Genomic DNA, 10150 nt, shown 5'->3' with positions numbered 1-10150 from the left:
TAAAGGCGTGATATTATGTATGTATGTTTGGTACGGGCATGTAGCGATACGAGCGTGTAGTGGTAAGTGAAATTCCGCAGTCTCTGCCTACTCCAATGGGAAAAAGGCGTGATGTTATTGTTCACTGTTGGATAATACACGACTACAATTTAGGAAGGAAAAAAAATACAAAAAAAAAAAAAAATATTTTTTATCATGGTTAATGATAACTTCCCCTTAACAGCACCGCCATTTTGAATTTCGGGTGCACTAGGGCTTGCCGATCAAAAAATGTCTATCGATAATCTATCCCGACCGAGAGTCGATCGATAGCAAGACTATTGATAACTCGGAAAGTGGGAACATTTTCGATTTTATTACCTAAGTGCAATACAATCGATAGTATCGTTGCGGATTAATAACAAACTATCGATAATTTTGCCCTCAGTCAGTAGTATTGCTACACTCCGATAGTATGGTTATTTTGAGTGGGCTGATTGTCTAAACTGAATTTCAATAACTCAAAAGTCCATGGATTTAGATTTTTTGAAAAGCTATTTTTTTATTTCTACCAATCAAAATCGTAGTTGAAAATGATTATGATCGATAATCGATACTGAACTATCGATAGTTTGAAACACTAGCGTGCCTTTTTCTATTCGCGAGCCCTGGCATCCTGGTACAGGGTATAAATCCCATTAACTGTCCCAATGCAATTTGCAATTCCGTGCTTCGGAAGGCACGGTTGGTCCCGGTGACTACTTACTCATGTAAGAAAGTAGTTATTACATGAGTCATGTCAGGGGCCTCTGGCGGCTCAATAGTTACCCTGACACCAGGGTTGATGAGGTTGGTAATCCACCTCACAACCCACACGATAGAAAGATCTAAAAAAATACTGTTATGTGTTTTTAATTCCTTGTACGCAATAAAGTATTATTGTATTGTACGAAAGTACTTATTTTAAGATTACTTTTACCATGTCATAGTAAAAGTAAAGTTATGTTAGGTAGGTACTTTACTTGAGAAATTGATTTTGTCTTTACTATGTTGTAAACGTAACATTAATGTCTCGTTAATAAGATACACAATCACTTGCAGCTGCTCGTATCCCTAATGGGGTGGGCAGAGCCATAAGTAATCAGAACATACTAACATAATATCACGCCCGTATCACTAAGGGGTAGGCAGTCACAACGGTACTTGAGAAATTTATTTTGCTTTTACTATGTTGTAAATCCCCAAGGAATTCTAAGAAGCCTCTGACGTTGCCGGTCGCCTCAGGGAGGCACCCCGTCTGGCCAAGGTGCCGGACCCGGTAGTTGGCGGCTCCTTCACACTCCAGTAGCACATGGACCGCTGTCTCGTCCATGCAGGTTCTGCACAGGGGCTTGTCGGTGACACCTAGTGTAAACAGATGTTTGTTGATATCACCGTGACCACACAGCTACACCTGCTACCTGCAGCTGTTACCTGTATTAGTGGAGACCTCTTCACATTTAGAATTCTTTTGGAGAGACAACTATTGATGTTGGGTAGTGCCAACTTAGCCTGCCTGCATTTATTTACGGTGGTTCATAGTCTGGTGTGTTTGTTCATTCCCAAATACCCTAATACCGAACTAGCTTTATTTGCGGATGATACAGCCATCTATTCTTCGTGCCGTGGTCGAGTTATGATGACCGGAATTCTCCAACGCGCCAATGCCTTGGGCAAGTAGTTTCGCAAATGGAGAATCAAGGTAAACCCGGAGAAAAGTGCAGCGGTGTACTTTTCAAAGGGCTATTATAATACGTCACGGTCACGCTGTCAACTTAAGTCATCAAGATGTCTGGCAAGCCGATCCCTTGGGAGGAGCAAGTCAAATATCTCGGCGTAGTCTTAGATAGACGTCTTACTTTCAAGGCCCATATCAAACGTGTGCGCGATCGCGCCACGTTTGTAATGGGCCGTGTTCATTGTCTCCTTAACAAGCGTAGTAAATTATCCCTTTGGAATCTACACGACTTGCATCCGTCCGATCATGACCTATGCAGGGGTAGTTTTCGCTCACGCGAGTCTCTCTCAAATCCACCGTCTACAGGAAATACAAAATCGTTCGTGGTTCCATCGCAATGAAAATCTGCACATTGACCTAAGTCTGCCAACCATTGCCCAATGGCTCAAATTAGTTTTTTTGATTCTGCTCCGCACCAACCAAATCCCCTGGTAGTTGCGGCTTCCGAATACATCCCGCTTAGGAACGGTACTGAATAGCATCGGCGTCCGAAGTATGTAATACGATCCCGACGACCCGATTACTCTAGCCATAGAATCAGCCAATCAGCTCGCGACAACAAACATTTCAGGACCCCGATACCGACACCGCCGGCGTGGTCGACGACTTCCCTCAATCAGCGCTTATCGCTATCGACTTACTAGGGTCGTTTAATTCTTTCAAATATTTTTCCTCTCAGACGACGCCCTGAGCCGAGGTTCGCGCCCAACTGGGCACCCTCAGGCCTGTTGTCTTAAACGTTGTACCGGGTGAGAGCCTTCAGCTCTCCCCATTTGTCCGGCCAAGTAGTTAATGTCATTTGCGGCAAAACTTCGATAAGTCACGTCAAAAAAAGGTGTGTTTGTTGGCTGCTCTCGTTCGTAGCAGCGAGCGGACCTGTCCGAATGAGATCGGCAATATCGGTTCCGGACCGATGGCTGTTACCTCCCGTTCCCCTTCTGGCCAACTCGTCCGCCGCGTCGTTACCTCTTGAATCACTGTGTCCTTTGATCCATTGTAAAGTGAGGTGTTAGTATTTGCACACCTTAGTCAGTGATTGGTGGTAACTGTGTATGAGTAGTAGTAGTTGTTTAGGGCCTGCAAAACTCTGAAAGTATTCTAATGAAACTGTCCCGTACCTAGCTAGCCATGAACGCATTCGCCGCTAGTGTGATGCCCATTTGACCTGGATGACGGTGTTAAGGGAGCCTGATATTACGTAATCATAAAATAAAGCATACTACACAAGGAGACGAGATGCATTGTAAAGTACATTTCTTTATCAACTATTAATGTAGGTAATCGACTACATTTTTGGACAAAACTTGTACAACAAAGTGACTCTGCCCATCTCAGTAGCGCAGTAAGTGTGATATTAGATATGTGTAATTACTTGTAGCTCTGTCTGGTCCATTAGGGATAAAGCCGTGATTTATGTATGTTCACATCTTGTTCTATCCTATTGGTTGTGAGGTGGATAACCAACCTCGTCAATCCTGGTGCGAGGGTTATTATTGAGCCGCCAAATGCCCCTGACATGGCTCATGTAACGACTACTTATTACATCAGTAAGCAGTAACCGGGACCAATGCCCATTGTTTTTTTAACTATTGTGTCTGGAAATCTTGGCCTCACAAGGATGAAACAAAACAATTTAAAAAATATTGATTAATATGGCCATCACTGGCACGTTTACCCTTTACTAGGGCAGGCATAAATAAAAGAGGTGGTAGCTGTTCACTCAAAAGTTAAATACCTTGAACAGCTGATTGCTACGTAGTGTTGTGCAAATTTGAATTTATTACATGAAGACCTGGAATTCAATTGCTCATAACTAATGCAAATATGAATTTAGGCGGCCAATACTCTCGCATGTGATTTGTAGATAGTGACAGAGTAGGCACACTTCGGGTTGATACCCCCGTTCCGTTACACCCTGTATTTCTCAATGTTTTGATTTACACTAAAATCAAAACATTGAGAACAGTTATATTAAGTAGGTAAGTATTTTATTTTATTGTTGTTACTGGTAAGTATTATAAAATTATTGATATTTTAAAAAGTCAAGTACCTAAGGCGATAAACGGTAATATCAACTCTATTATATAAGAAAGAGGTTGGAAGCGCCAAGTGAGGCCGAAATGTCCGCAAAGTTTACGATGCATGGAGCTCCGCGATATATCAAAGGGTGGTATTGTGCACTTGCAGGTCAAAAAAATAAATATTGAAATCCCTCCTAATCACAGGAAAGCTAAAAACCTTAATATTTTGTATGCAGTATATTATGAAAAGTCATGATAAAATTGCAGCCTGTCACATAAAATATACATATGTTGCCGGTGTGTGTGACTACGGAATTTGAGAACCAGTAGAGCTATCGTAGTTATCTGTTTGCAGGAGTAGTAGTAAGGGCTCAAACTGGATGACAGCGGCAGCGGCGCGGCGGCGATAGCGGCGCGGGGAGCGGCGCGGCGGCCGCTGTTCCGTTCTCGATGCCAGCGGCTAAATCGCGCGGTGTTGCGGCGGTATACAGTTGTGTCTCAAATTAATGCGATGTCGAAACGGCGACAACGCATTTTCGATTGTAGTTCTTTTGTTTCGTATGATTTATTATGGGCAAAAGAAGATCTGAATCCCTATAATGAACAAAGGAAACAAAAAGGAGAGTTTCAAACGCAGAGACACCGCTCGTACCCTGCTCGCCGCGCCGCTGCCATCGAGAACACTTCAATATAAATCTTAGCATTTGAACGCACCGCTCCCCGCACCGCCGCCGCCGCCGCGCCGCTGCCGCTGTCATCCAGTTTGAGGCCTAAAGGAGAGTAGGGTTGAACCAGTGACAGCGGTTCTCATACAGAGTGAGCGATAGGGCCTTTCCAACCTCTTTCTCAACTCTTTTAAGTAAATATGCCATCGAATATCCCAATCCAATTAGAAAAAAAATATAAACCTTAGGTAAGTTAAGTACCTATTTTGTGCGTGTAAACAAATCCACACAATTAATTTTAAGTACTTAATTTGTTTTATGAAATCACTTTCAACACGTTTTATTATTTACAGAACTGCCCAACAGAAGTGTCCGTAAAAGGAATCAGTGTAACATGGCATGAAAGTCCAACAGATACTGGTGTTGTATCAGATCCTCTTTGCTATTTTCATAATGACCTTATTACTAGAGATTGTAATAATTCTGAATGGATACCATCTTTAAATGACCTAGATCCTTGTTTAGTGGTGTTTGAATATTTCGATCTATCCTCATGCCCACCAAGTTTCTTTAAAATTTCAAAACAAAACAATAAATACTGCTACAAAATCACTGAATCTTCTTCCTGGGACTACCCGTGTCTTAGAAGTGGTGGTACATCTATAATAACAGAGCTTACCGCTGAAGAACTCGAATTGTTATTGCAGTCTCTAAGAGAGACAAACTCGTCAAGATATTTTTGGCTACCTGCACATCGCCGAAAATTATTCAATCCTGTAGTGTGGCATATTCCAGGACCAAATTGGGGCCAGGTGGTAGATCGCGATGATCTACAATCATTTGCTTCGATGGTAAAAAATTGCTTGATGTTAGATATCGAGAACGGGTTAATAACAACAGAAGCATGCAGTAAACAATTACCGAGTCTATGTATTTATTTGAGTGATCTTCGGAGTCCTGCTAGATGTCCCGAAGGGTATCATGGTTTTCGGTTCATGTCGGATAATGGTACCTGTTTTGGAATTGAGAGAACTGATAATGAAACGGGATTGACCTTTGATGATTTTGTAAGCAACAAATGTAAAAATCCAATGGGAGATCGTAAAGACGGTGACTTATCAAGATTTGTTTTCAAAAAAATTGCAGAATTAAATCAATTGCCTGATGATAATTGGTGTTGGTTTGCAACTCTGCAGCGAATAATTAACTCTACTGATTCACCAACGATACAAAATAATAAATTAAAATTTCAAGGAGTTATTGACAATAATGCCACATTGGGCTTGATGAATTCATTATCAACTTTATCCTGTATGGCATGCGAAACTGAAATGATACATCACGGAGAGACAACATTAGATTTGGAGTATAACTATGAAGAAATGAAATTGTTTCTCACTGTCTATTATCCATCGGGCTTGTGGAGGAATGATATGGACGACATAGGCGTTCAATGTTTTTCAGATGCTAAAGGATTTGTTAAACCCATTGAAGTAAACTCAACGACATTAATGGAAGCCGAAGTTATACAACGAAATGAAGTTATAAATTCATCAAACGTAGAAAAAGCTGTATATGTTATGGAACTCGCGGCTGAAAGATTTGCACAATATTGGTGTGAAGGTCATAACAAAACATTTTCCCTCTTAACAACTAGTAAAGTTATTGCTTATCCTAAAGATAACACATTGCACGTTTTTGCGCTTGTAATCAAAGTCCATATCTCAGCCAATGATACTACGCTGGACTTCATAGGCTTAACCAAAAACTTAACAACTCTATTTAATGCAGATCAAGTTTTACTGATGGATATTTTTGAATATACAACAGATTACCTGCTAGTTTTAATGCACATACACGTACCTGTCAGTGAAGAGTTTGAAACTGAGGCAGAAAGCTTGCAAGTGACTTATCAATCACTGAAAAATACAGCTGTGTTAGAACTTCCTGCGTATGATATTACTTTTATAAATATTTCAAGTTCTATTTATTGCCTGCCTACTACATCACAGGATTATATAGTATTGGATTGGGAACTGACAAAAATAGGAAGTGTGGCCGCTGCAAGGCAATTTTGCTTACAAAGCAATGGGTTACCAGTGAAAAGGCGATGCCACGGTTCTTATCTCTTAGGTGGCATCTGGGGCAATGTTGAAGGAAGTTGTAACGAAAATTATGAACCGTCAATGACAACAACATTTTTGTATAATTTTGCCAAAGGACACTTTTCCGAAAACTACACGTCACGTTTTTTGACCGATGGCCTCGGTTTTGTTTTAGATGACATCGATATTTTAATACCCGCAGACATTTATTATCTAGCCATGTCATTGCAACACATTATTGATATTGTACAAGTTAATGAGTCTTGTGTGGATATGGGTGATATCGAAAATATGGCATGGGCTATGGACAGAATACTGCTCCTTGATAATAACTACCTGCGGTTAGCTCAAACATTTAATTCGACAAATATAATTTTAGATTCAATAAATGATATTATTGAAAAACTTGCTCAGAAAAATACAAGCTCGATTGAAAATTTTCGAAAAGATGCTTATCAAGTATCAATTCAACCACAATTTATAATACAGATATCATACCCAGGATTCAATAACATTACAGGTATAGCAATAATAAATCGAAATAAATCTGATAACTTTACTGATATGGAAATTCAACCGCTTTATAAAAATACAACGTTAGATTCCGTCATTTCAATTGAGAATTTGGAAGTAGCAACTTGGATACCAGATAAAGTATTGAGTTCCTTTCGAATACTCGCAAATGAGACTATCGAAGAAAGCGAAACTATTAACAAAGATGACATTCATATAGTTGTAAACGTCTTTCACAACGATGTTGTATTTCAACAATTAGATTTATCGAAGCATGTAGTAAACAGTCGTGTTGTGGGACTCACAGTCCCAGGATATCAAACAAACTTAATTCATTCAATTCCTCTTTTATTTAGAGACTTTAACCAGAATAATACCAAAAAAGTCTGTGGTTTTTGGGATTTCCAGACTAGAAAATCTGGAAGTCATCCAGGATTTTGGTCTAATCACGGTTGTTATTATAAAAAGACCATAAATAACATTACAATATGCCAATGCTACCATATGACACATTTTGGACAACTACTTGACATCGGCGAATTCCGAAGGCCAGAATGCATATTAAATAATGAAAAGCACACCAAAGCATTGAATACTATAACTCTTGTGGGTAGTTTTTTGTCGTTGCTTGGTATCGTTGGCATTTGGGTAACAGCTCTAGTATTTCAAACATGGAGGAAAAAACCTGGCACTAAAGTACTATTGCAGTTGTCGACCGCCATTGCTCTACCACTGATAATAATAGTGGTATTTAATTTAGACAACACTATGTTTTACGAAAAAGACGGTAAATTTGTAATTGTAGAAAATAAAAATGTAATTTGCATAATTCTTGGGGCTCTATTACAGTACTCTATTTTAGCTAGCTTCATGTGGATGTTAATAACGGCAGTTTTGCAATTTATTAGATATGTCAGGGTTCTAGGAGTGTGCAGACCCTCCAGATTCATGTGCAAGTTTGCGTTAGTTGGTTGGGGACTTCCATTGATCCCGGTTATAATTGTACTAGCATTAGATTATGAAAATTACCTCCCAGATCCAACCACTAACCCAGAGAAACGTGTGTGCTATCCAACTGGTTTTAATTTCATTGTAGGTATCCTGATACCGGTAGCTGTGGTTTTGTTCATAAATTTAATATTGTTTGCTTCAGTTCTTTATTCTATATCGCGAGGACCAGAGGGTAAGGTGAGATCCACAGAAATGGACCTTGTAGGAGCTCAGTTGAGGCTATCACTATTTCTTTTCTTTCTGCTAGGACTCACATGGATCTTCGGTATACTTTCATTTAATCGCAATGTGTTATGGTCTTATCTATTCTGTTTGACTTCAACTTTGCAAGGATTTGTATTGTTTATTTATTTTGTGATATGTGATCCAGCTACTAGGAGTTTGTGGGTCACGTTAGTGAAACCACAATTTCTCGGATCGTCACCGCGCAAGAGCATAAGTAGCATAAGCAGCAGTTAGAATAGATTTAGAAAATGTACAATTAAGCTTACATAATGAATGTTATTATGTCATCATATAATTGTGTTAATAAAGTTTGAAATAATTCATTATTTCAAATGAAATATTCTTAGGACTTTTTGTCCACCCCCAGGCATCTTGTCTTATTTGCTTAAGGTAATTTGCCTTGAAAATCTATAAAAAAAATAGTCCAGTAATATAGGTATTGACACAATTTTATTCAATAAGTACAATTTATTATTAGCTCTCAATTGAGATTATTTTCCTAATTTTTTTTTTTTAACTTACTGGACCTGGCATGTTTTGTATGTTGACGCTTGATCCCACGGATACTAGGTCCGGTTTTCGAAATCGCAATTCCTATTTTTGCCTTATTTGATTTGTAAAATAAAAATAAATACCTAAGTAAGTACATATTAAAATATACCTACTGAATAGTTTTTTTTCTTTACTGTTGTATTTTTCTATACACGACGGAGATATCAAATAATAGATTGACATCATAACATAAGCTGTTTTCCCAACTGATCTAGTCGTCTGACTCTTCATCGTTGTGCGAAACCATTAGCCAAACTATAAATCTAAACTTAAACCGTAGTATTATTCCTTATTCTATAGTCAAGCGTAGAATAAATCCACTCATCCATGTCGTTAGAATCGTCGCGGTACGTCATGTCGTGAGTACGGTCACGAGTACTAAGGTAAACGCTCCTATTAACGCCACCCAAAAATCGACATCGTTTACCGCCACCTTTTTTAAATAGCGGATATTTTGAATTGTGTCCGAGATAGAAAATTGATTCAAATGTCAAAAGATACATGTATTAATTGACTATGAAACGAACATACCCTTGAGCGTGGGCAACAACAGTCTAATTTGTGATTGGTCTGTAAGTGTGCAGTGTCCGCGCAAGCAACGCGCTCCATACAAGCCACTACTGAAATGCATAAGCATACAACATTTTTTTCTTAAGGTTTTGTGTCCGATGAAACATATTTTTCTTCATTTTAGTAATTATAACTACTTGTTAATACGTTTAAGAACTGAGAAAGCATGCTATATTTGATATTTGTGTTAGTTTTAAATGATTAATTTGAGTTTTAAAATGTGGCGGTGATAGAAGCATACATTTGCAGTTTGGTTACTATTACCGCCACCTATGGCGGCGATCGATATTTGTATGATATTTGTATTTTTTAATTATTTAAGGTAACATGCCCAATCATTCATAATGTTATCATCTTATTTTATAGTATGGTTCATGAACTATATTAAAATCTATTAACGCCACACATTTGGTGGAATTCAAGTATCCTGTGCTGCATATAAGTTAATGTATTTTTTTAAGAAATGTATGAACAAGTAGTTGAAGTAATTATGAATTTCTAATTTAAATACTTTATATATTTATTAAAATATGCTTTGAAACTGGTTATTACATCCGTAGCTCTCATTTTGAATATTTATTTGTTTTCTTAAGGCTAATTTTTATGTGGCGGAAATTGAAACACAGAAATTACATACATGTTTCTATTACCGCCACCATAGATTCCCTCTTATGATTTATAGACAGGGTGATGCATTATTCTTCGGACTGACAGAGACGGACGGACAGACCG

General features: G+C 38.5%; 1 protein-coding gene across 1 annotated transcript; it reads left to right on the top strand.

Annotated features, from left to right (window-relative positions):
- Positions 1-1337: 1337 nt before the first annotated feature.
- LOC126375571 (uncharacterized) lies at positions 1338-8530 on the top strand (the record flags this gene model as incomplete). The annotated part of the gene is made up of 2 exons (XM_050022575.1): positions 1338-1355; positions 4796-8530. Coding segments are annotated over 2 exons (3753 nt in total), but the record flags the coding sequence as incomplete, so codon positions are not given.
- Positions 8531-10150: the final 1620 nt, after the last annotated feature.

This window comes from Pectinophora gossypiella, chromosome 2, assembly GCF_024362695.1.
Source record: "Pectinophora gossypiella chromosome 2, ilPecGoss1.1, whole genome shotgun sequence".
In the NCBI taxonomy this organism is placed as follows: Eukaryota; Metazoa; Arthropoda; class Insecta; order Lepidoptera; family Gelechiidae; genus Pectinophora; species Pectinophora gossypiella.
Note: the sequence above shows the minus strand (reverse complement) of the source record. Positions and strands in the feature narration are given on the sequence as shown.